Source organism: Balaenoptera physalus (genome assembly GCF_965194825.1).
Source record: "Balaenoptera physalus genome assembly, chromosome: 11".
Classification (NCBI taxonomy): Eukaryota; Metazoa; Chordata; class Mammalia; order Artiodactyla; family Balaenopteridae; genus Balaenoptera; species Balaenoptera physalus.
In genome coordinates, this window is record NC_138896.1 from 109,230,500 (window position 1) to 109,256,731 (window position 26,232).

The 26,232-nt window shown below is 58.7% G+C and overlaps 3 protein-coding genes across 4 annotated transcripts in view; 1 reads left to right on the forward strand and 2 right to left on the reverse strand.

The window, feature by feature from the left end:
- Positions 1–1,248: 1,248 nt before the first annotated feature.
- On the reverse strand, positions 1,249–14,613 carry LOC309638738 (uncharacterized protein; the record flags this gene model as incomplete). Its single annotated transcript, XM_082415031.1, has 6 exons — positions 1,249–2,479; positions 4,140–4,467; positions 6,016–6,379; positions 12,456–12,748; positions 12,852–13,205; positions 14,389–14,613. 4 exons carry the CDS (start codon positions 14,611–14,613, stop codon positions 6,211–6,213), a joined length of 1,041 nt encoding a protein of 346 aa, XP_082271157.1. The 3' UTR covers positions 1,249–2,479; positions 4,140–4,467; positions 6,016–6,210.
- GATA2 (GATA binding protein 2) lies at positions 9,642–22,902 on the forward strand. 2 transcript variants are annotated; one of them, XM_082414005.1, is made up of 6 exons: positions 9,642–10,520; positions 15,495–15,771; positions 16,198–16,839; positions 18,494–18,639; positions 20,443–20,568; positions 21,026–22,902. In XM_082414005.1, exons 2-6 carry the CDS (start codon positions 15,543–15,545, stop codon positions 21,323–21,325), a joined length of 1,443 nt encoding a protein of 480 aa, XP_082270131.1. In that variant the 5' UTR covers positions 9,642–10,520; positions 15,495–15,542; the 3' UTR covers positions 21,326–22,902. The 2 variants fall into 2 exon arrangements, with proteins under 2 accessions (XP_082270131.1, XP_082270130.1); XM_082414004.1 differs by lacking the exon at positions 9,642–10,520 and adding an exon at positions 14,596–14,828.
- LOC309638274 (uncharacterized protein) overlaps positions 22,284–26,232 on the reverse strand; it is a 29,944-nt gene continuing 25,995 nt past the window's right edge. Inside the window, exon 8 of the mRNA XM_082414035.1 lies at positions 22,284–25,673. The gene's annotated coding sequence lies outside the window, so the exon portion shown is untranslated. The remainder of the gene's footprint in view (positions 25,674–26,232) is intronic.

Here is a 26,232-nt window from a genome sequence, read left to right on the forward strand (position 1 = left end):
GCTACTCTTTGTTGCGGTGTGCGGGCTTCTCATTGCGGTGGCTTCTCTTGTTGCGGAGCACAGGCTCTAGGCACGCAGGCTTCAGTAGTTGCGGCACACGGGCTCAGTAGTTGTGGCACACAGGCTTAGTTGCTCCACAGCATGTGGGATCTTCCCAGACCAGGGCTTGAACCTGTGTCCCCTGCATTGGCAGGTGGATTCTTAACCACTGCGCCACCAGGGAAGTTCCCAGATCTTATTTTGAAATCTTCCAGAAGATGTAATCCCATTTGTGTCTCTATACTTCTACTTCATGTGCTTCATTTCCATAAAGAATATACAGTTCTGTTTTGTGTTTAAAATTCTGCCAGTTCTTCCTCTGACTGAAGCATTGTGCTTCATATCCATTCACACAAGGTCCCCACTGCACGGCGTTCCATCCAAAGAAGGTCTCACTCTTGGTTAAGCCATTAGCTCGCATCCAGAGTTTCTTTATAAAATTTTTTTTTTTTTAACTAATAGTGCCTCATGAATACCCTTGTCCACATCTCTTCTGCTCATGTGGGAGGGCTTCTCAAATGCCTAGAAGAGGAATTGCTAGGTCATGTGCATCTATATCTTCAACTTTACTAGATACAACCAAAGAACTCTGCAAAATACTTGTACCAATTTACATTCCAGCCAAGAGGGCCAGAGAATTCTTGTTTCCCTGAGTTCCAGCCAGTGGTGGAATTTTCTCCTCCACTTACCTTCTTGGCAAACTTCTGTTCCTCTCCATCTTTATTTTTTTGTTTTTGAATTTTATTTTATTTATTTTTTTGTATAGCAGGTTCTCCATCTTCATTTTTCAATCAAAAGATTTTTTTGTTTGTTTTTTAATCTTTATTTTTTATATAGGATATATATATGTATATGTGTGTGTATATCTATCCCTGTCTCAATCTCCATCTAACTATCATCTGTGTAATTTCAACAGTGATCAAAGCTTACACAGTAAAGTCTTTCTCCTCTCTCTATTCCCAGCCCCACAAACCTAGATCCTTTTGTAGGTGCAACCATTGTTAACAGTTTCTTCTGTTTTCCATCCAGAGAAATTCTATAAATATGTACACAAATCTGTATGTATCTTCTCTCCTTATCCCCATTTTTAATTACACCATACTTAGGCTTCTGCACCGTTCCGCTAATTCTCTCTTGGGATCATTTGATATCCATTACAGAAAGAGCTGCCTTTTTCTTTTCTTGCCTTCCTTCCTTCTTTCCTTCCCCCTTCCCTCCTTCCTTTCTTACTTTCCTTCCTTTCTTTCCTTTGCCCTTTCTCCCCTTCTCCCCTTCTCTCCTTCCCTCCTTCTCTGTTTCTTCCTTTCTCTTTCTCTTTTTTCTTTTCTTTCTTTCTCTTTCTTTCTTTCTTTCGTTTGTTTCTTTCTTTCTTTGTTTCTTTCTTTCTTTCTTCCTTCCTTCCTTTCTTTCTTTCTCTTTCTCCTTCCATCCTGCCTTTCTTTTTCTTTCTTCCTTCCTTCCTTTCTTTCTCTCTTTCTCCTTCCTTCCTTCCTCCCTTCCTCCCTTTCTTCCTTCCTTCCTTCCTTCCTTCCTTCCTTCCTTCCTTCCTTCCTTCCTTCCTTCCTTCCTTCTTTCTCTTCCTTCCTTCTTTCTTTCTCTCTCTCTTCAGGAGCACAACACTCCACTGTTTGGCTGTATATTTTTAAGAGTCTGTTCCACGTGCGCATCTTTTGTTTCCAATTGTGCCATAATGTACAAGGCTGCAATGAATTTCCTTACAAATTTCACAAGTGTAAGAGCCTATCTATCAGATAAAGGCCTATAAATGGAATTCCTGGCTCAAAGAGTAAGTGCATTTGTAAATTTGATAGTGCCACATTTCCCATGCCACCCTGAGTGCATCAGTTGACACCCCGTCAGCTTGTCTCCCCCACCCCCTCAGGAACATAATATGTAACCAGAAGTTTTGATACTTGCTAATACTGATAGGTATAAAATGGTATCTCAAAGTGGTTTTTAATTTATTTATTTTTAAGCGTCTTTATTGTGGTATAATCTACACACCATAAAGTTAACTTAAGCATACATTTCAATGAGTTTTAGTAAGTTTATGGAGTTACAACCATCACCATAATCTAATTTTAGAACATTTCTCTCATCCCAAATCTGTCAACGTATTTTATTTTTTTAAATAAATTTATTTATTTATTTATTTATTTATTTATTGGCTGTGTTGGGTGTTTGTTGCTGCACACGGGCTTTCTCTAGTTGAGGAGAGTGGGGGCTACTCTTCGTTGCGGTGCACTGGCTTCTCATTGCGGTGGCTTCTCTTGTTGCAGATCATGGGCTCTAGGCACGCGAGCTTCAGTAGTTGCAGCATGTGGGCTCAGTAGTCGTGGCTCAAGGGCTCTAGAGTGCAGGCTCAGTAGTTGTGGCGCATGGGCTCAGTTGCTCTGCGGCATGTGGGATCTTCCCGGACCAGGGCTCGAACCCGTGTCCCCTGCATTGGCAGGCAGATTCTTAACCACTGTGCCACCAGGGAAGTCCCCGTCAATGTATTTAAAATTTTCATTTCTCTGACTGAGATTAAGCATGTTTTCATTAAGAGCCCTTTCTATTTCCTTTTCTATGAATTTTCTGTTCATACCTTTGACCATTTAAAAAAAAATTTATTTATTTAGTTGGCTGTGCTGGGTCTTAGTTGTGGCGTGCAGGATCTTTAGTTATGGAGGGTTCTTATTTGCAGCATGAGGGATCTAGTTCCCTGACCAGGGATTGAATCTGGGTCCCCTGCATTGGGAGCATGGAGTCTTAACCACTGGACCACCAGGGAAGTCCCTGCCCATTTTTTTTTTTTTTTAACATCTTTATTGAAGTATAATTGCCTTACAATGGTGTGTTAGCTTCTGCTTTATAACAAAGTGAATCAGTTATCCTGCCCATTTTTTAATTGTATTTTTTTCTTATTGATTTGCAGACACTCTTTATATATTGTTCCCAGACTAGGTTAAGTGCCTTTCCTCAAGCAGGCACCTGGGATTCCAATTCCCATAGACTAGAATGAGCAGAATCTCTTGATGTGCCTGCATCTCCACCACCCTGTGAGCTGCCTGCACACAGTGACCATACCCGGTGTCAGTCCACGTCCCTGACCTCTCAGCACAGGACCTGGCCCAGAGTAGGTCTCTGCAAAAAAGCCTGGGTTCAATATTTGTAAATCTGTGGTCTTTCCCCCTCACAGTTCCTATCACAATTTGTGACAATGTATTAATTGATGTCAGGTCGGCTTGCTCCCTGAGGCAATCCATGGATGGGTACCATAGCCATTTTGTTCAACACTGTACACCCAGGGTCCAAAACAGTGTGGCCTAGCACATCATTTTAAAGTGCTGATTGGACTTATTAACTAACCAATTACTAAGTGGTTTACAGTACCTGGAGGGAGAAAGATATTGGAAATACCCCCAAAGCGCGCAGAGAAGGAAGGCCGAAAGCAACACAGCCACAGCACCCAGTATTTCTATGAGGGACACGTCCCTGACCCAGGGGCCTGAATTGGGTGGATGGGGACCCTGGGGCCACCAGGGCAGGCGATACCAACTCCATCATGGCATCACTGCAGAATGTGGGCCCAGGGTAGCCAGTTTTTCAAGAGAAGCTGGAAATGAGTCTCTTTATGTGAAATCTCCCACTTCAAAATATTGTTAACAATTAGTTGTTGCATGAGCCCCTGAGACTTAGGCTGCCAATTTTCAAAGGCTGGGCTACAAAACTCTTTTTAAATACATGCTCATGAGTAATTCTCGTAACAACCCCGGGGGCCCATCTGAGGCTCAGAGTAGGAAAGCGACTTGCCTAAGGCCACCCAGCCAGGAGGGGTAGTGTGTGCTGGGGAAGTCCTGGCCCTAGATCCTGAGCTACTTACTTCCAGGAGGGAATGGGGGCATTCCTGAGGAGCAGGGAGCTAATTCTCAGAGCCCTCTGGCGGGGTGGGCCTGGCCTGGTGCCCGATTAGCCCCGGCAGAGGGAGATGGGCAGGTCGAGCTCCACCTGGAAGCCCATTCGGGCTGTGGCCTTCTCTTGGCTCTAGACACCGCGCTGTCCGAGCCCACGCGCAGCAATTAATCATCATCGCCTCTTGACAACGCTGGTATAATTACCTTGTATTATGAGTGAAGTCTCGGGGGCCTAGGCCTGGGGAGAGAGGTCGGGCACCCTTAGGACGGGGCTGACTGTCCCTGCCCTCACAGGCACAGTGGGCGCACATGCTGGAGGTCTCCGCGGTGCTCTCTCCTCAAGCCCCCCACCCAAGACCTGCAGGCTGCGGCAGGTCAGTGGAGCCAGGCACCCCGGGGCCAGGGCGTGGGTGGTGGGATGGTATAACAGTGAAGAGAAGGTGCTGGGTCCGGCCCATCTGCCCTCATTCCCTTGTCCCCAAAGGATTCCAGCCGCTGGGCTGTTGTGAGGAACAAGACAGACCCCCTCCCCCTAGGGAGCAAACAAAGACAAGACGCTTTTACATTGTGCTAAGTACTCACTATAAAAGAAATATATAGAATAGACCGAGAAAAGTGAGGCAGAGGAGGGCAACTCTGCTCTCGGGGGCGGTGTGGCGGGGGGTGACATCTGGGTAGAGGTCCTGGGCTGGGAAAGTTCTGGCCCCAAAGAACAGGAAGGAGGCAAGAGAAAGGGACTGGGTCTGACGGGTCAGCAAGGCCTGTTATGTAGGTTCCAAAGGAGTTTGGCTTTTACTTTAAGTTCAGAGGGTACTTCTAATAAATGATTTCTTGCTGCCAACTAAGCTGTGTGACGTTGACAGTTTGCACGTCTATAATTTCCTGCTGGTCCATCCATCCTTTCAACAAACGGTTATGGGGCATCTACTGAGGGCCAGCCTGGCCCTGGGAGCGCAGCAGTGGCAGAACAAAGCCCCCGCTCTGCAGAGCCCAGCTTCTGGAGGAAGGGACCCCGGCCCACCTCTCCTGCCTGGCGACTCGCACCCCGGCGGCAGTCTCTCCAGACCCCGGTCGGACACCCGCGGCCGCCAGGTGGCGCTCTGCGCCTGCGCACCGGCCGCCGCTCCGGGGTCGCAGGGCCGAGACCAACCCGCGCGGGGGAGGGACAGCGGGGGGCGGGGGCGCGGCCCGCGCCGCAGGTTGTGTGACTTTGGGTTTGACCTGCCTGGAGATGAGCTAATCCCGCCTTATAATAGACTCCGGGGAGATAGGGAAAATGGCTGCGGCGCTATCTGCGTCGCCATGGGGACCATCATGCGCGCGCGCGCGCGCGCGCGCGCGCGCGCACACGGGCGGGGCGTGAGCCCGGAAAAATACAGCCTTTGTCGGCGGCGCGTGTCACTCACGGTGCGGGGACCTCTGGCGGCTGGGCTCCGGTCTCTCTTACCCCAGGTGCAGAGCGACGAGGCTCTGGGGCCCCTGGCAGGGCGTCCCACTGAGGCGGGTTGGGACCCCTGGGTGTTGCCAAACTCTTCGGAAGACCCCTCTACCTCACACACCCACACACCCCGTTTGGGTGACAAGCACTCATGTTACACGGCACAAACCACTCCTTCCACTGTGGAGTCTATCACACCCGCACGCACCATTCTTTCCCTCTGGCGGGGGCCAGCTCGTGTGTCCCGCCCCCAGCCACAAGCAGGCACAGGTACAGGCCCCTGCCCCCTTGCCCCGCTAGCAGCGCCCCGGAGCATACACGACAGATACACAAGGACACAACCACCCTCACGCAGATCTGTGCACACCCCAAGCCGCACGCTGGGTGCGCACTCCTGGTAGTCACAGGCATGTGAGGATGCACATGCCTGAGAGGATGCGTGGCCCCAAGCCCCTGTAACACACCCGTGCCTGAAGGTACGCATACACCCCCGCCCTGGTGGCAGGCGACACCACCTCCTGTGTGCACCCCTAGACGGCCCTGCGGAGGGCAGACTAATGAAGGCACTCACAGTGCCGCCCCCCACGCACACCTGTGCCCACGCGCTTGCACAGCTGCTCTTTCACACACGTGTCTACTCACCCTGAGGGACATGAATGCCCACACGGTCACGTGCAACACCCCTTCCTCAAGCAGCCTCACCTGGGCCATCCCCAAACAGCGTGAGCGCTCCACTCATTCGAAGCGCCCGCGTGCACACTAACGCCCTTGCTTGTTCAGTGCCCACTCACTGGCACACCCGCCTGCCCATCCAAACATGCCGGGCACACCGGGGGCTCACACTCGGGTGCCGCTGGCAGGCAGGCAGGCGACACGGCACCAGGCGCCCGAGTGCCCCCCGCAGACGGCTATCTGCCTGCCCATCAACGCGCGGATCTGCGGTGGTAAATGATGCATTCGATGGCGGGCGCATTTGTTGTGCGCGCTCTGAAAGGGCTCCGATAATCTGGAAGGCAGAGATAAGGAACACCATTTATTCCGCGGCACTTTGGAAACAATTCCCAGCCCTGTACAACCCCATTCTCGGGCAGCCTCCGGGAGCCGGGCAGATAACGATTGGCTATTCATTATCTTCGCCGGGAACAAAGATTAGCCGGCCGAGATGAAAAATTACCCCGGACAGTGGCGCAGCCCCGCGCGGACCCCCCTGCCCGCTGCTGCCGCCCCGTACCTTGGTGCCCCGCCCGGCCTGCGGGCTCTGCGCTCACGCCCTCCCGGCCCGCCCGCTGCCCTGAGTGCTCTTGTGGGCTCTCGGCGGCGCGGGGCCCCTGGCTGTCCCTCTGTCTCAGTCTGTCCACCCCGCCCAGCCCATCTTTCGTGTCCCCACTTTCCCCTCCTTCTCTCTGAGGCCCCTTCTCCTCCTCCCTCCACCCACCAAGGTCTCCGAGCCTCTCTGGGTTCTCTTCTCTCTTCTCTCTTCTCATCTCTATTTTTGTCCTTTCACGCTCTCTCCTCTCTGTATCCTCTCTGCTATCTCTCTCTTGTCTCTCTGTCCGTGCCTCTCTCTGGTTAACACTTCCACTGCTTTTCTTCCCATCTCTCTGAGCCTTTCTGCCACTTTTTAGTTGTTTCTCTCCGCCCCTGAGTGTCCCCAACCCACCCCTCCACCCCCCCACCAGTCCCTCTATCACTGTTACTTTTAAAAATCTGTCCTTGGGTCTCCCCGTTTCGTCCCCCTTACCTATCTGAGTCTTTCCATCACAGACTCTCCATGTCTCTCCATCCACCCCAGAGGGCCCCATGTCTCCTGCCCTCTCAAGCCGTGTTCCTGACCACTGACCAGAGGCTGGGAGGCTCCAGCCAGCTCTCACTGGCCCAGCCCAGCGGGGAGATGGCAACTGGGGTGGGGAGTGTGAGACCTGGAACCCCCCTCCAAGGAAACAGGGCAGAACTAGGAAAGGCCCTGTAGACACAGCCCCTGCTGGGTTCATGGGGGTGTGCTCCTGTGCCCCAGGACTGGCTCCCCCTCCCCCCTGCCCCCAAAGAGGCTGGGGTTTTGGGAGCGGGTGGTCCCAGAGAGGCCACCTCATTAGAGCAGTTATTCAGCACGGCGCTGGTGTAGGCAGATAAGCCTTATCAGCTCATCTCCCCCTCCCACAGACAGACAGAAAGTGCCCTCACAAACGGCACCCCGGAGCTCCTCTGGCCGCCTGCCCTGCTGGTTAGGGAAAGTGTGGACGGCAGGCAATCTGGGAAGACACACAGCGTCACACTCCTCCACAGGCCACAGACACAGAGTAACACTGGGTAGAGAAACATACATTGTTCAAAGATATACTCATAGACACAGATGCCCACACCCCACATACACAAACACCCCACCCAACACACATCAGTTCCATGTGGAGCTATACACAGATATGCAGACACATTTGAATACACTCTCCACCCTCCCACCATCAGTTCTAACATAAAATTTTACACACCCATGCCTATGCTGTTAAAGACAGACACAGACCCCAATTCATAGACACAGGATACCCAGAGACACACACCAATTTATAGACAAACACTTGGAAATACCCACTTCCCATCACAAGGTCCATGGACACAGTGATCTCACAGATACACAGCCACAGGGACACACATCCAGTTCCACAGATACTCCCCCCCAAGTGCACTTTCGGGGTCACATTCTGAAACGCCCACACACAATACACAAACTCTCCGGGACCCACAGTATAGAGACCCTCAATACATGAACTGTCTGAGACCCACACGAAGGAATGGACATACTAATAGACTCGGTTTTGCAGGCTTCCCTTCCCATGTGCTCACAAATGTACACACACACACACACACGCACACGGGCACGCAGCCCAGAGCACATGCACAGTCACCGCCAGCTTCAAAGAAAAACCCACACACAGCAGATGCCCGCAGAGATGGCAGGCTGGACACACCTCCTCTCTGGGCGCACCTGGGCAGGGACTTCCCAGTCTTTCCAAGGCAAAGCACTTTCTCTTTGGGCCAAAGGTCCCCACAGCACTTTCACTCTCCCTGGGCAGCTGGGATGGGACTTCAGCTGCCGCGTTGAATCTCCTGGTAGGAACTTTGGAAGTTCAAGAACTAGATTTCCTAGCTCCTAAACCTAGGAGTTTCTTGGGGTGAAGACTTCCATACCCCAACTCCTCCACCCAGCCTTCCAAGGACAAGCCCTCTACTCCCTTCCTCCTTCCTCCCACTCGAGGGTTGCTTTGGGATGGGCCAGGGAGATGCCTCAAACTCCACTTCTAAAATGCTCTGGTGTGCTCTGGAGTTGGGGAGTTAGGGTGGGGTACAGGTGGGGCAGGGAGAGGGGCTTTGTCTACACTTAGCCAAGTCAGCCTGGAAGTGAGGCAGTTGTGTGTGTGCCAGGTGTGTGTGTGTGTGTGTGTCAAGCTACATTTGAGTGTGTGCATGTGCTCATGTCTGTGTGGCCCAGACCTCCTGCCTGAGAATGTCCACGCGGCCACAGCTGTGTGTGCTAACGCGTGTGCACGGATATGTGTGTGGCCGTGTGAGCACTCCTGAAGGCGGGTTAGAGGAGGAGGAGCAGGCGTCCGTGTGCGTGCGTGTGTGAGCGCCTGTGCCCACGACTCTGAAGGTCCCCGGGGAGAGAGTCTCGGAAGAGAGACGGCCGGCCTTTCCGAGCGCGCATCCCGGAGAGCAGGGGTGCGCCTGTGTGTGCGCCCCTGCGAGGGCGGGAGTGGTCTGGAGTAGTGGCGAGTAGGGTGTGTGCGCCCTGAGTGCCTACCGCCCCTCGGCCCGCCGCCCGGCGGCTGGACCAGGGAGACGGGGCGCAGAACCCCGGGCACCCTCCTGCCCCCCTGCGGCGCTACCGCCACCCCCCCTCAAAGTGCTGTCGAAATAAAAGCAGAGGCGCTGCGGCCGAGGGAGGGAGAGGCAGCAGGAGCGAGAGGAAGGCGGCGGGGCCAGCGCCGCCGGGGCACGCCGCCGCTCAAGTCTATCTCCCGGCTGCCGTTGCCCCCACCCCAGCCGGCCCCCGTCATCCACCCGGCGAACAAAAGCGGCCCGACGCGCACCATGCGGCCGCTCGCCGCGCCGCCCGGGGCCCCCTGGTAACGCCGTCAGCCCGCGCGGGATCCTTTGGGCCCCGCTCGCTACGCACCGCGCTGTGCGCCCCGCTCCGCCCCGGCCCCGTCCGCCCGGGGGCGCCGCCCGCCGCATCTCGCTCGGTAAGTCGCCCCTTCTCCGCCTGGCCAGGGCCCTTCCAGCCCCCAGGCTCGGCCCAGCTGGGCACCCTAATCGCGCGGTCCGCCTGGCCCAGTGGCCCCTGACATGTGGCCTTCGGGGCTCGCCCTGGCTATACCAGCGCCTGGAACCCCAGGTCATAGGGGCCTAAACCTGAGGGAGCGTTTGGAGAGTTGTGGACAGCAGGCCCGCCTAGGGCCTGCTGCCTTCCCATTTCTCGGACGGAGCCATAGGCCTCGAGGCCCAGTTATTCCGAGAGACGCAAAGCCCCGCCCCGCCCAGCCCCAGTGCTGGGCCCTTTGTCTGGGCCGCCCCCCACCTCCGGGCTGCGGCGGCGATGCGCCCGAGCCGGGCCGCCGTTCGCCGGCTGCACCTGCCGGCTGGTCCCGTGCGCCGGCTTTGCGCGGCTTAACCCGGCGCGCTCCTGCGTGCGCCCCCGGGCGCCGCGCCCCGCGGCCCTTTATCCTGTGTGGCTGGGGTGCGGGTGGGGGAGAGCACGGGGTCTGGAAGTCTCCCCCCTGCCCCGAGCCGGAGTCGGAATCCTTTTAGTGGGATTTCAATAAGAATGGGGCCGCCGCGGTCTCGGGATCTGCCTCCGGGAGGCGGGAGGCGTAGACGGCGGCGGTCTGGTCTGTCTGGACCCAGGGCATTTAGAATCCTTCGGCGGAGGCCAGGCTTGAACTCCAGGTTGCCTCGGCCGCGAGGGGAAAGCTCTGGCGTTCAGGGCCCCCGGATGTGGCGGCCGCTCCTTTCCCGGAAAACACGGAAGGAAATTCGTTGTTTTGGAAAAAGCCACGTCTCCCGGGGTCGGGAACATCTGGCAGTGAGCTCTGGGTCTACGCAGGCACCTCGCGCTGGGATTCGTTCATGAGCAGGCAGGATTCGAGAAGCAGGTAGGGCCAGTGCGGCTGCCCAGGCGTCTGGGGAGCGTTTCCCAGCCGGGTTGACAAATTGCAAACAAATTGCGTCTAACGAAACGGATTTACCAGTTGTCCTGCTGCCGGGCTGCGGGGCTGCCAGGCCTCCGAGCACACCGTGGCAGTTCATGGAGGAGGGAGAAACGCGGCTCGATTGTCTGCAGGTCTCAGCAGGGCCCCTTGCTGTCGGGCTTGGAGGTAGCGGTTAGAACCTCGTAAGGAGATACAGGGTCTCCGAGGAGCCTCCACCCAGGGTGCGGACACGAGTAGGACGTTGGACCCTGGTCTTTACAATTCAAAAAGGCCCAGAAAATGGTTGGGGTGGGAGAATTAGCATGGAGGCGGGAGGAGAGGGAGACTTCAGATTTTGGGGGCTGGAAGTGAACCTGAAAGAGCGGGAGGGGCTGTTGGATCCCTGGTCGCCTCACTGGGGAGCCCCTCTGGAGGATGGCCGAGGCCCGAGAAGATCTGAGGCCTTGCCTTAGAGGGGACTTCTGAACCCCTCTGGCTAGAGCGGCCCCCACTTCCTCCTCAGTACCCCTCAAGGCACATTGCCAGTGAGGCCGCTGTGTTGCAAATTAAATATCCCTAAGGAAGGCAGCCCCTAAGCAAACGGATTTCTTTAAACACCCCCTCCACTGCTGGCCAATTAGATGCCCATAGGAAAAGGTGAGAATTAGGTTACAGAGAGAGGGCAAACTTATGGTCCCAGAGGGGCCGACTCAGGTGAGCCAAATTTAAACAAAGGGCAGGGAGGGGAGGGTCGCACAGGATGGGGAAGACCTGGGCAGCTGAGTGCCGGGCCGAGGCCTTGAGGTTCTCTAGAACGGGGCTTCGGATCTCTGCACCCCCAGCTCCCGAGAAAGCACCCCGGGCAGCTCTGAGCCGCGTTCTGCTAGGGAATCTCCACTCATTCGGAAAAGGTCGTTAGAAAATTTAGTTTTGCCGCTGCCCTTCCCCAGTCCTTTATAAAATCTTGTTCCCATGTAAGGAAAGTGACAGCTTTAGTGCGACCAAAGGGCAGCGGCCCGCATTTGCAACAATACTTGGGAGTGAACAAAAAGAAAAAAAAAAAAAGGAAGGAAAAAAGGAACGTGTCCCTCTAAACGTGTTCTGTAGACCCCAAAGTCCGAGGCCGTAAACTGAAATAAATCCGCCCTCCGAAGCCCCGAGGATGCCCACCCCAGCCCATCCTGGGAGCTGACCTGACCCTCCCTGGAGGTTTGTTCCATCCGAAGTGATGAGATGGTCTCGCTGCCCGGTGGGCATGGCTCCTGGTTATGTCCGTCGGTCTGTCTGGCAGACACACTCACCAGCGGGACCCCCTCCCATTATTGGCCAGCTAGGGGCCCTGGGGCCTGGTGCCCCGCTTTTCTCTCCCAGGCGGGTTCGTTCCTGCTGGAGAACGCAGCAGTCCCGCGTCCAACGCAGGAGCTCCAACCAATGTGGAGGCCTCAGCCAAGACGGCTGCCTGCCTGCCTGCCTTTTGCAGGGAGGCAACCCCACGGCCTCGAGAGACCCTGGCAGGGTTCCCCTTTCCCTTTTTTTTTCTAGGCCCGGATTGCGGGAAGGGAGGCTGGTGCGGATCTCCCGAGGCCCCTGCTCGAGCATTGCTTAACTACCCTGCTAAGCTTCTCTTCGCGGCGATTTTCTGAGCCGCCGATCGGGGTAATTAAATCCCCGCCCGCGCTCCGTGCTGCGCCAGGCCGGCGGGCAGCGCAGGGCTGCCGTTCGGGCAGGGGCCAACCCGGGCGGGTCACCTCCATCCCGGCAGTGGGCAGGACGCTGCCCCGGAGGGGCTTCAGGCTGCCCCGGAGGAGCTTGAAGCCGAGCTCGCGGTGATGAAACTGAAGACCCACCCAGAACCGGAGATAATTTGAACCGCGCCTTTGGGGGGAAAAAGGCGATTACCTGCTTTCCTGAGGGCTCGGAACGACCACCTCCCTGCGAGCCGAGGCTCCGACCGCGGCCCCGCGGCAAGCTTCCGCTCGGCTCCGGCGTTCACCGCCTCGCGGCCGGCCTGAGGGTCGGGGGCCTCCCGCGCTCGGTCCTGGGGTTTGAGCTCCTGTGGGGCAGCCTTGCCGGACACGGGGGATTGTCCCCGGGGCCGTGTTGTCTTTGAGAAGCTCCTGCTGGGCTCCGAGGCGACGAAACAGGCTGGAGGCTTCGCGGCGATCGCGTTTTACGCGTTGATGAATCGTAAGCTAAAGGCGGGGAGGAGAAACAGACGTACGGAGAGACAGCGGGTCTGGGCCAGACCGCACGCGTTTCGGGGCGCGCGAACAGGGAGGCACGGAGGCCGCTCACCTGCCCGGTCCGGCTGCCGAGGCCCGGCGCCCGCGGCCTCGAGCTCCCGTTCCCGGCCCCGGCGCGCCTTACTCGGCGGGCGCCGGCCTCCTCTCCCGCAGACCGGAGTTTCGAGAAGCCCGGGCCCCGCGCGCCTTGGAGTGGAGCGGAGCGGGAGGCGCGCGGGCGGCCAGGGCAGACGGGCCCCAAGGGCCGGAGACGCGCGGGTTCCCAGCGGGATGGGGCTCTGCACCCCTGTCCCCGCGCCTTTACCTGCGCCAGGGCCTCGGACAGACGAACGGACAGCCGGACGCAGAGGCAGGAGGAGGCCCCCCAGCCCGAGCCCGCGCCCCCTTGGCGCTGCCCAGAGCTGGCCTAGGAGAGGGTGACGGGGGCGCGCCGGCGGAGCCGGGCCTGGCCTGGTGCCCCCCGAGCCGAGGGGACCGAGGGCTTTCCTCCCTCCTCAGATTATTAAAAAGTTCATTTCCTGGCGAATCGGGTGACGTCAGGGGCCCGGCGTCGCGGTGGCGGGGCTGCCCGGCCGGAGAAGCCGCCTCCAGTTACCCAATTACCGACTGTCAATCCCGCCGCCCCTCCCCCCACCCTCCTGGGGGTGGCCAGGACCCCGGCCCTCCCCCCTGCTGCGGACCCACCTAGCATCCCTCTGGGCTTCTACCCCCGAGAGCCGTGGACCAGCGAGGGGAGGGGGCTGGAGGATGTCGATTACTCCCTATTACCCCCGCACCTGTCCCTTCACCCCCCCCCCATTTTTTTTTGTTCCCGACCCCCATCCTGGGCCGTAGGCTCCCTTCAAGCCTCGGTCTCTTCCGTCCGTCTATACAATGGGAGAGAGCAAAGAGATTTGTGCACCCGGCCCACTTCACCCACAGAGCCGGATCTCTGGATTGTAGGCTTGTGGAGAGCAGTTCCAGGTGACTTAGGGGACGGAGTTCTCAGACCACCATCTCCCTCTCCCCAGGGGCCGCCTTAGGGACCCCCCCTCCCTTCGCGAGGAAAAAAATGCCTCCTCCTGCCCGGAGGCGTCTCCTTCGAGCCGGCGCCGGCGCCAGTCCGGGTCTGCACGGCCTCGCCCCAGGCAGTTCGGCCCGTTGGTCTGCGAAGGCCACGCCCGGGAAGGGGACGCCCCCTCCCCCTCTCCGGAGCTGCCAGCCAGGCCACCTCCACCAGGTCCGGCCGTCCTAAGAGGCCTCTTGTCCGAGGCCCAGGTGCCCACGGGGGCCCTGTAGTTCCTGCCCCTCACCGATCCTGCTGTCCCGCAGCAGTCCTCCCACCCCACCCCCTACCCCCCGCTTAGCCAGAGCCCCAGTTGGGGGAGGGAACGGTCTCGGTAGGTAGTTGGACTCCCATGGCCACGTTCAGTGGTAAAGGAGGTGGGATCCGAGAGAGTGGAAGGGCTGGGGTCCCGGGGAGAGGACACCCAAACACCCAGAGGGTGCGCGGCCCAGGCTCCCGGGGAGGGGGCCCAGTTGGAGATTAGTTACTGGGAGGAGGGCCCGGAGGTTAGGGGAACCAAGAGTGTCCGCAAGAGGGGGCGCACAGTCGGCCCGCGGGGTGCGGGTCCTGGGGGGAACATCGGCAGCAGGGGCCGCCGGGAGGGCGCGGGGAGGAGGCGGGCAGGCGCAGGGGGGCAGGCCCGCGGGTCCGTCCGGGAGTCCAGGGGACCGGGAGTTGCGGGCGCAGCCAATGGGGGGCGGAGGCTGGGCGGCGCGCGGCGCTGATTGGCTGGCGCGGGCTTCTTAGGCGTGCGCGGCCCCCGCTTCATGTCTGTGCAGGAGTCGCGAGCTGGCGCCAGGGCGGCCGGAGGATGCCGAGGGGCCGGAGCCGGGCGGGCCGGAGGCCGAGGCGCGCGCTGACCCCCGCTCCCACCCCGTGAGCCCCGCCATCCGCTCGACGCGCCGTCCCTGAGCCCGCCGCCCCCCGGGCTCCCGCCCGTGCTGCCCGCTCCGAGGCCGCGCCCCCTCCCGCGGCGCTGCGTGTGTAAGTTTGGGCTTCGAGAGCGGGCCGGGGGCCTGGGGCGCGCCGGGCTCTGAGAGGTCACTGCGGGGGCCTGGGCCCCGCGGGCCAGGCTGCGGGTGACTGCTTTGGTGTGCCTCGGTGAGAGGTTCTGCTCGTGTCGCCGGGGAGTGCGCGCGGGGGGTGGGGGTGGGGGTGGGCTGGCTCTGGGCTCGTGGGGCAGCGTGTGTGTTTGGGGAGGCGAGGTCAGTCCGTGTCAGCGCCAAGTGTAGTTCTGTGCGTGTCGCTAGTTTCGTGTGCCCCCGTGGGTGCTCGGGTGCCTGTCTTCAACTTCCAGCCCTTGTTTATGTGTTTGTGTACAGGGCTGGTGCGAGGGTGGGGGGGCGGTGAGCGTCTGGCTGAAGTGCGACTCTGCGCGTTTGTTGGGGCCGCTGGTGTCGGTGCTTGGCCCCGCGTGTGACCCCGTGCGCACAAGTGCGTGGCTCCGGGACCCGGGTCACCGTGGGAGCGTGCGTGGCTGAGCCGGCTCCCCCACCCTCCTTTCGTTTTGAGCTTTGGGCTTTCCTCCCAGCCGGGACCGGTCCGCGGCTGAACTCGGCTGGGGCGCAGCGGCGCGCGGGACGCCGTGTGGCGGGGCTTTGGGGGTGTCGGGCCGTGGGGGCGCCCCTCACGCCCCCTTCCGTCGTGCAGGGACGCCGCCACCGCCTCCGCCCCGGTCCCGGGCCTCCGCCGCCGGCCATGGAGGCGGCTCCGGAACAGCCGCGCTGGATGGCGCACCCCGCCGTGCTGAACGCCCAGCACCCAGACCCGCACCACCCCGGCCTGGCGCACGGCTACATGGAGCCCGCGCAGCTGCTGCCTCCCGACGAGGTGGACGTCTTCTTCAACCACCTCGACTCGCAGGGCAACCCGTACTACGCCAACCCGGCCCACGCGCGGGCGCGCGTCTCCTACAGCCCCGCGCATGGTGAGCCGGGGCCCGTGGGTGACTGGGAGCCCAGACGCCGAGCGCCCGGCGCGGGAGGGGACGAGGCCCGGCTGCCTGCTTCCCGGATGTGGGATCCGCAGGAATCGGAGCAGCTGAGAAATCGGGCCGGGAATGGAGCGGGCAGCGGCCTCTTGGGGAGGGTCTGGGCCCCGTAGGGCTTCTGCCCGTCTCCAGCTGGCCTGTGAGGGTTTCCTCCAGGCTTGTCCGGGGGTCCTTGTGTGCCACTTGTCCGCCACTTGTCTTTCCGCTCCGGATGGACATTCCTGACTATTGCCGGTTGGGGTGTTACAGTTCTGGTTTTCTCTGGGGAGGGGTCACTTGGTTGTGGGGCGTTGTGGCCCTGTGTGTCCGTGTCCCGGTTCGGCGCAGCCTCGTGCACCCTGACCCCTCTCCCTCCCCCTGCAGCCCGGCTGACCGGAGGCCAGATGTGCCGCCCACACTTGTTGCACAGCCCGGGGCTGCCCTGGCTGGATGGGGGCAAAGCAGCCCTCTCCGCGGCTGCAGCACATCACCACAACCCCTGGACCGTGAGCCCCTTCTCCAAGACGCCGCTGCACCCCGCGGCTGCCGGAGGCCCCGGAGGCCCCCTCTCTGTGTACCCAGGGGCAGGGGGTGGGAGCGGGGGAGGCGCTGGCAGCTCTGTGGCCTCCCTCCCCCCGACTGCAGCCCACTCGGGCTCCCACCTCTTCGGCTTCCCACCCACGCCACCCAAAGAAGTGTCTCCGGACCCCAGCACCACTGGGGCTGCCTCCCCAGCCTCCTCCTCCGCAGGGGGGGGTGCGGCCCGGGGGGAGGACAAGGACGGCGTCAAATACCAGGTGTCACTGACGGAGAGCATGAAGATGGAAAGTGGCAGTCCCCTGCGCCCAGGCCTGGCTGCCATGGGCACCCAGCCTGCCACGCACCACCCAATCCCGACCTACCCGTCCTATGTGCCGGCCACCGCCCACGACTACAGCAGCGGGCTCTTCCACCCTGGAGGCTTCCTGGGTGGCCCGGCCTCCAGCTTCACCCCTAAGCAGCGGAGCAAGGCACGCTCGTGCTCAGGTAAAGGCAGGGCCAGGGAGCTAGTGGAAGTGGGGACGGTTTGTGCTTTGCGGGGGAGGGGGCCGTGATGTGGGAGATGGGGCAGTGTCGGTGTCCTATATCCGGGATGGGTGACGTTCCCCTCTAATGGCCCCCAGCAGATCTTTGAGACCCCAGAACGGGGGACAAGGGACCCTAAAACTTTTGCCCTTTTCTTAAGTGTTCCTGGTGGCCCCAAAGTTTATTGCCCTTCCCCACTCCTCACCCTCCCCTCCAAGGTTGGCCACTGCCTGACCAGAACACAGAACGGGAATCCCCCCTTCCCCTCCCTGAGTCTTAAGTGAAAATTCGAGCAGCCTCATGACTTAGCATGTGAGAGAATGCAATATGCAGGTGAGAGCAGTGAGGCGGTGTATACGTGTGTGTACGTGTGTGCGTGCTATGGGTGCACTCAGCCCTTCCCAGAGGCTCCGGACCCTTAAGGAATCTGGATCTCCGACTTCATCAGTCTGGTCTTGGGATTTCGATGGCTCCCAATCTTCTTGGGAGATTCCACCGCCCCCCACCCCGCCCCAGGCAAAATTCCCAGGACCTGATCCCGCTCCCTGCCCCCTGGCATGTCCTTCACTCTCCCTCCCTGAGGGCTGGAGTGAGGGGAAGGAGCTGGAGGTGCCTCTGCCCCTTTGCTGCGGGAACTGGCTGGGACCGGGCTGGGTTTGTGCAGGAATGTGGCTGCAGAGCAGACGCCGCTGTGGCTGGTGTGGGGCTCCTGCTGTCCATACCTCCTTCCAATCCCTTTAAGACGGGGAAGAGGAAGATTTTTAAAACTTTTGCTGCGGAGTCCAGAAACCGCCTTTTCTTGCCCGTATGGACTGACAGCTTAGTTTATTAAACTAAATGTGGGGAAATGTCCGGGGTAACATCATGCTAAGGCAGCTGTGTGGCTCCAGCCTGCCGCCGCCAGCGCCCACTCCGGTCCCACCTTGGGGCCTTGTTTTGCTCAGACCAGCTCGCTTGCCTTTAATTAGTCCTTTCTCCCAAATTTGTTTTACATTCTATCTGAATTCCAGATGGCCTTTTAACAACAACAAAACAAAATACCACCACCACCAGCAACAGACCAAGGTCACTTAGCCTACTCAGCCTCAAAAAACGAAAGAGCTTATTATTTATTTCATTTTAAAGAACAGCAACTTCCACCCCGGTCCAGGGCCTCGGCGGAAGGCAGGGAGGTGGGGGATTGAGAAGGAAGTGACCGTGGATGGAGGGACGGAGAACAGAAAGACGGGGCTGAGGACACAGGACAGGGAGCAGGGATGCCGCTAGGGAGAAAGGACAGGGACAGAAGAGGAGAGGGACTCGAAAGGGGGCCGAGTCCTCCCAGCCAAGCCAGCTTGAGCTGGCGACTCGTGCCCCCGCCTTGCTGCCGTCGGCAGGCAAAGTTTGCTGTAAATACCCTCTCCCTGTGCTGAGGATCCCTGGGGCCCTGGCCGCACTCCTCCCTCCCGCCCCATTCCCCTGCCTTAAGCTCCTCTCCGAATCCCACCTCCGGGGTCCCTCTTCCCGCCAGGCTGGAACTAAAAGTCACACCCTGCAGCAGCCTGGCTGGCCCGCCGGCCCCCTCCGGTGACTCTGTCTGTTGAACGGGCTGGTGTCTCCCCCTGTCCCCTTTCAGAAGGCCGGGAGTGTGTCAACTGCGGGGCCACGGCTACCCCTCTCTGGCGGCGGGACGGCACCGGGCACTACCTGTGCAACGCCTGCGGCCTCTACCACAAGATGAACGGGCAGAACCGGCCGCTGATCAAGCCCAAGCGGAGATTGGTAGGAGCGGGCAGCCTGGGCTGGGGGGCTGCAGGGGGGCGTCGACCTGGGCGGGAGCTGACAGTTACTTACAAGAAAAACAAACCTTCAAATACAGGTGCTCTGTCGCTTGAACTCTTATCATTAAAATCACTTGGGTGTCAGTTGGGGTTGCCCTGCTTTTAGGCTAGATTTTTTTCAGGCCAGATTTCCCCTCTGCAGCCCACCTGGTACCTTCAGGGATCCCCCAAAGTTGAGCATCCAGGGGCCCAAGTCCGGTCCCCTGGCCTCTGTTAAACTCCTTTTAAAAATAGGGCCGTGAAGTAATTTTCCTTGTAGCCCAGGCTGCTCTCCCTGGCTTCCCCACACAGTCTCCTCACGCTTATTTAAATAAAACACACACACCAACCACCAAAAAAAACCTGCCCTTTATTATTTTTCCATGGAGTCACCTATACTGTGTATTTTCATTTGAGTGATTTAAAAAAAATGCCCTTTCGGATCTCCTGCCGGAGTTTCCTATCCGGACATCTGCAGCCCAAAGATAAGGAAACTTCGCGTATCTGTTTCCGGACTCCGCCAGTTTTCAGTCTCTCCTCGGCTCAGTCCTGCCTCTCGCTGGGCTGTTTTGAAACTTCTAATACCCTCCACTCTGCAAATAATGCGTAAAATGCTAAGAATAATAAATATATTTTTTCAGGGCGAAGTGATTTATGAGGCTTAAATCGCTTGCTGCTTCGGGGGGCCCCCTTTTTTTTTTCCCTGGAGCGAGGGCGGGGTGAGGGCCCAGGGGGAGGATGCGGGCTTGGTCCCTGAGTCAGAATTCCAGCTTCAGGCTGCTTACTCACCCTCACCCCTCCCCACCCCTGTGGCTGCAGGCCGGCCCCCCTGGACCAGGCTGGGGCCTGGGGCCACTCCCGCCTCCCACCCCCACCCCTGCTGCCCGCGGTTCCCTGGGAAGTGCTCTTGTGGGTCTGGAGAGGGCTTTCTGCTTTCTGGGGTAAAGACTCTCTTGCCTCTTCTCTTGGGAGCCTTCAGCTCCCTTCTCCAGAAACCAGACGTTTCCAGGTCACCTCTGCCCTGCATTTCCTGAGGGGCTAGGGGGGCAGTTAGAACTCAGGATTGGGGTATGGGGTGCTGGACAGATAGACCGGTATTGTCCAATAAAGCTGTGAAGATGGACACTTTGTAGGTCTGCCCCGTCCACTATGGTTGCCTCTAGCTCATGTTGGGACTAGTGAGCCTTTGAAATGTGGCTGGTGCAATTGAAGGAACTGAATTAAATTGTAGTTCAATTAAAATGGCCACAGGGCTAGTGGCTACTGCATTGGACACTGCAGCTCGACTCCCTGAGCATTTCACATCCCTGCCCTGGGCAGCTGCAGGGCCCCCTCCTCTGGCCTCAGGGGTTCAGACATGCCCAGGATTATGGGTTTGGTGGGAGTGCAGCTCCAGACCCAGGTACTCCAGGGGGACCAGCCAGCCTTCTAAACCAAAGACCCCTTCTCAGAGCCTCAGTTTCCCCATCTGTAGCGTTAGATTGTTTGGTGATTGGGGGAGGTGGCTACTTTTTCCTTCCAGCTCTTGCAACCCCTTTGATTCTGAGATCAGGCTTCAGAGAGTCCTTTATTCTAAAGTTCTGTGATGGTTTAGGGCTCAGATTCTAGAATTCCACGGCTCTGAGATGCCTTGATTCCCCTGTGAGATTTGCTGCTCCTGGGCTAAGCTGGTGGGGGCCGGGGTGGCGCGAGGGTCTGGGAGGAGGTGGGGGGGCGTGGGAGCCCAGCCTGCTGACGCCACCTCTCCCCTCCCCTCCCCTCCCAGTCGGCCGCCAGGAGAGCGGGCACCTGTTGTGCAAATTGTCAGACGACAACCACCACCTTATGGCGCCGAAACGCCAACGGGGACCCTGTCTGCAACGCCTGTGGCCTCTACTACAAGCTGCACAATGTGAGTCCGCCCTGCCTGGCCCGCCCCCCCTCCCGGGGGACCGCTGCGCTTTGTGCTGCCAGGAGAGGCCTCGGCGGCAATCTCCAGCGTGGCTTGGCTTGGGAAGCTGCCCTGAGCGCCAGAAGGGCTTCCCACAAGGGGGGCAAGCTGGCTGGGAGGATGGGAGGGGCAGGGGCCGGTGGGTCGAGGAAAGCGGTATCTCGGCTTTGGGGTGGGGTTTGGCGGTGTGGCTCGATGAGGGGGGCGGCGCTGGCATTTCGTAGGCCAAACGCCCTGCAGGCTGCCGGGCAGCCCCACGCGGTGAAAAGCACCTTTCTCAAGATGGCAGCGGTGCTGGCGAGAAGACCGTGGTGGGCAGTGGGCCTTTGGAAGTGGGGGCCCCCCGTGCGAGCTGGGGGTGGGGTTCTCGCTCTCGGAAGGGAGCTCCACCCACCGAAAGCTCCGTGGTTGCCCCCAGGTGAACAGGCCGCTGACCATGAAGAAGGAAGGCATCCAGACTCGGAACCGGAAGATGTCCAACAAGTCCAAGAAGAACAAGAAGGGGGCCGAGTGCTTTGAGGAGCTGTCCAAGTGCATGCAGGAGAAGGCGTCCCCCTTCAGCGCGGCTGCCCTGGCCGGACACATGGCGCCTGTGGGCCACCTCCCGCCCTTCAGCCACTCGGGACACATCTTGCCCACCCCAACGCCCATCCACCCCTCCTCCAGCCTGTCCTTCGGCCACCCCCACCCATCCAGCATGGTGACCGCCATGGGCTAGGGACCGCCCCCCATGGACCGACAGACAGATGCCGAGGAAGGCGCTCCCGGGACGGGGGGGCGGGGACCAGACCCTCAGCTGCCCGTCCCTCCCCGGAGACTGATGCTGCCCTGCCAGCCCAGCCGGAGCCCCACGCTGCCTCACCTGTGGGCCCGTCGGCCGTCACTGTGAAGATCTTCCCTGGGCTGGAAGGCTGCCTCGGCCTCCCAGGTGGGGCCTCCGCCACGGATAACTGTTTGGCGAGGATAACTGTTTGGCGAGCGGAAAGGACGACTTTATGAAGACTGGGGGCAAGGGACACACGAAGGAAACCGCGTCGTAGAAGGAAAAGGGAGTAGGCAAAAGTAATTTATTTTGCTCGTTTCTCACCAGGACTGGGAGACTTGGGCGGTCTGAGCTGCCCCAAGTTCGCGGGGCTTCCTCGGCGCCAAGTGCCACTTGACCGTTCCCCGTGCCCGGCTCCGGGGGCAGGTCTTCGGGGACCTCGGCCCGCACCCTCTCCACTGGCTCCCTCTCTGAAAGCGCTGAACCCAGGCTGGGCTGAGCCAATCCAGAGGGGCCGCGGCCGGGTGCCGAGGGCAGAGACAATCACGGGCGGTCCCGCGCAGATTCCCAGGCCGGGGCTGGGTCACAGGAAGGAAACGTTTTCTTGAGAGGGGAAGCGTCTCTCCGATGGCTCCCCTGGCTCTGAGGCTGAGGCTGGGGTGACCCGTGCGCCCTAGACGGGTCTGAGCTACAGCCGCCTCCTCCGCCCGGCGGACCCCTGTACATACGTCCTCCTGCTAACCCCTAAACCCCTCCTCTCCAACTCCGAGACAAAAGAAGAAAATGTTAAAAAAAAAAAAAAAAAAAAACAGAAAAAAACTACATAAGCTTAACTCGCCGATGAGTTAGTTGTTTTATTTTTAAACTCTTTTTGGGTCCAGTCAATTGTACGTTGCCACAAAAGCCCTTGCTATGGAAAGGAATAAAACCTACAAACCAAGGCTGTAGCTTCACAATTATTTTTGGAAAAGTTCTCAGATCCCACGGCCCTAGAACGGGGAGCCAGGGGCCAGGGGTGGGGCCTTGGCTGCTCTTGGCTTCCAGGGGGCTGACCTGGCAGGTGGCGAAGGCAGGAGCTGGGGGTGGGTCAGAGCCAGGACCGAGGGAGAGGCCACGACCTGCTGGGTCCTGGGAGATGCCAGGGTTCTGCTCTGCTTTGCTGTGGCTGTCTGGATCCTTCCCAAGGTACAGCTGTACATAACTGTGTCCGAGCTTAGATTCTGTATGCGGCCGTGGCAGGGTGCAGTGGCCAGCAAGGACCCGGCCCAGGAAGAGGGTTGTGCTGATGTAGTCCAAGTGCAATATGGGGGGCACCACAGCCAGAAGTAACTTATTTTGTACTAGTATCCGCATAAGAAAAAGAATCGGCAGTATTTTCTGGTCTTATGTCTTATTTGGCTTGTTTTATTTTGGATTAGTGAACTAAGTTATTGTTGATTATGTACAACATTTATATATTGTATGTAAAAATTGTATGCTATCTTCCTATTCCTTCAAAGTGAAAACAAGAGTAATAAAATACTTTTTGTGAATGCCTCTGGCCTGTCTTGTGGGCTCCTGGGGCTCCTGAGTCCCAGGTGCCGAGATCATTAAGACAGAATCAGTCCTACAGCCTGTGATTTGGATGGAGGGGCCCCTGGAAAAGGAGAGGGGCCCTGTCTGGCCGGGGTCTGAGATCCTGACCGTCCTCCCCTGAATTGCTCCCGTCTGAATTCTCTCATTACCACCTGGCGGGGGGTCCTGGCTGGGTGGATACCGGGGAGGCTCAGGAAGGCTGTGGGTTCTGCAGCCTTTAGCCCACGTTCTGACCCTTTTCCTAAGGGCTCACACACAGAACCCAGCAAGGACTGATCCCCCTCCCAATGCCATCCTCTTCCTTCCAGGTGTCAGTCAGCTCTTGTGTCTGAGCCACCTGGTCACCAGTATTCATGTTCATTGACGAACCTGGTCACCAGTGTCTTTGATCACTGATGTCACTGATTGCTGTCCTCTTTGATCAGTGATATCAGTTATTGGAGACAGTCATCATGACTGAGACTGATCAATGACATGTCTCATCACCAGAGCCTGTGACCACAGACATCTGATTACTAACAACTGATCACCAACACGTGACCACCAGTATTTCACCAATGCCCTCTGATCACTGACATCCACAACATGTGACCACCAGTGTCTCCAGTGACCGACCTTGCTCACCAATAATATGTCTGACCATGAATATCTCTTACCACCAACGTTCCATACCTATTCACCAATATTTCCATCCAATGTGTCTGGTTGCTGACATCTGATAACCACCGTGTCTGTGATCGTCGGTACCTCTCATCACCCATGTTCCTGATTACCAGCGTGCTGGTCACCACTGCACCCTGTCACTAATGTCCTAGGTCCTCAAGAAGTACGACCACCAGTGTCACTGATCAATATTTTTCTAATCAATGACAGATCTGATCACTCATATGGGATCAGCATCTCCAAGCACACAAGTTCTCATCACTAATGTCTTCTTAGCAACGTCCTTGGTCACTTTTCTCCAATCACCAACATCTCTAACCAACAATGTACGTGATGAGCAATGCCCCTGATCTTGGAATCCTCTTACCATCAGGTTTTCTGACTACCAACATGGTCACCATGACACTGGTTACCAATAACGCTGACTGCTCAGCGCTCATCGTCGTGTCCTACTTCGGTGGTCGCTGGGTCTTCTCATCTTCCAAGTCCCTGATGACCGATGTCCCTTATACCCCGATCGCCAACCTCCCTGGTCATCGGTATCACCAGTCACCTGTGTCTCTGATCACTTGATTCTCTAACCATCAATGCCTTTGATCCCCAGAAGATCACACACCACCAAGATCTCTGGGTGGCTCATCACTGACTCTGACCACCAATATCTCCTCTACCCTTGATTATCGAATACATGACACCAATGCTCCCGTCACATCCTCACTCCCCCCATGTTCCTGGTGTATGATTAATGATATCGCCAACCAAAGATCACTCTGATCACCAAGATCTCTGTGCCACGTTTGAATGACACCGTCTCCCCATGACTTGTGCCACCGTCCCTGGCCCTAATTATCATCATTTCTGCTCCCCGGGTCCTGATGGTATTTGATGGTCAACCTCTTGCTCCAAGCAGCCCTCAAGTCCCCTGTCCAGGAGGCTCCCCTTTCATCCTCCTCATCCCAGACTGTGTGCCGGCAGGGGGTCACTCGGGGCTGGGGAGGCGATGGTCCTGTGAAGGCCAGAGATGGGGGAGCGTCCCTGGGACTCTGCCTCAGGACGCCTCTGCCCCTGCTGTGCCACTGCTACCCTGCCCATGTCCTTTCTGTGGAGAAGGGAAACAGAGCAAGCAGGAACCAGCTCAGGTGTGTAGCTGGGTGGGCACTGCCCGCCCATCTCAAAGTGCAGGGGCCCTGGGCCCTCTCAGGCCTCCTCAGCAGCTCCCCTTCCAGCCCTTCCCCAGCTCATGGCATTTTGGCCTCCCCTCCTGGCAGCCGTGGCCACAGCGAGGGCAGGGGTGGTCCTGCTCGCCTGTGCCCTGGCTCGTGAGAGCGTCTATCAGATCGTGCATCCAAGTGCACACATGTGCGTGACCGATCAACACTGAGACGCCAGGCACTGCTCTGGGTGTGGGGACCACACGGCACACGAGACAAGCAAGAGTCTCTGCGCTTGGGCAGCTTACATCCTAGGCAGTGAGCACCGTGGCGACCCGGTGTGGCCTCTGGCAAACGGGCCTACCCGCTGGGCCCGAATCCAGAGCCCGGGCCAGAACCTGGAGTCCAGAACTTAGAGACCCAGAGAGTCTGCACCCCAGAACTCAGGAGCCAGAGCCCAAACACAGAGCACTGAGCCTTACCCCCAAATCCAGAACTTAGGGCAAAGGACTCTGAGCCTGGGGCCCTGAACCTGGACCTCGGAATCCAGATGTCAGAACAGACAGCCCAGAACCTGGGCCTTGGATGTGGACCCCCAAAGCCACAGCCTAGAGCTTGGAGCTCAGAACCCAGAAGTGAGCACTGAGGACGTGGACCCCCGAGTCTAGAACGTGGCTCAGGACCTCCAGCCAGAATCCAGAGCCCAGAACGACCCCGCTGACGGCGGCCTCCGCTCGTTTCTCTCTCACTCCGTCTTGCTTCCTCCCTTCTGCGGACCAGTGTTACTTACTGCAGGAGCCCAGGCCAGGCATCGCGGAGGGTGCTCAGGTCCAGAAGAGCAGGGCAGCGATCGTCTCGTCCCTCTCGCGCCTCCACAGTCATTCATGGGTCGGCGGTAGGTGCTTCCCAAACACCTGTCGAATGAGATCCACTCATTTATCCCACGAACGTTTACTGACCCCATTTGTCCTTGGCATTCGGGTGGGGGATGAAACATACAAAGACCCTTGCCAGGGCGGGGCAGGGCTGTTTCTGACAGAGCTGGGGAAGGCGGTGGGGGTGGCGATGCTGCCAAGGGGGACGGACGGGCAGCCTCCGGGGGCAGGGGACGCACACTGGCCCTGGAGGCCCGGCTTCAAGGCCCAGCAAGTCACTGCTGGGCAGCAGACCCAGCCTCGGGGCTCCTGCAGCTTCTGTGCCCACCCCAGCGGCAATGAGTCCCGCGGCCCAGAGTCACTGTGCTGGAAACAGTTTCCATTCTGCGGCCTCAGAGCCCCCAGGTAGGGCGGGCGGGAGGCAGGCAGGCCTCTCAGGGCGATGGTGCCCTTCTGGCTCTGCGGGCGGCGCCAGGGTGCCCGGGCTGGGTTGGCCTTTGCTCCATCTGTTTGCACCCAGTGGGGCTGGCGGCCCAGGGCGCTTCCTCCCTTCCTCCTTCCCGGGCTGCTTCTTCCCATGTTCAATAGGAAGACCCCG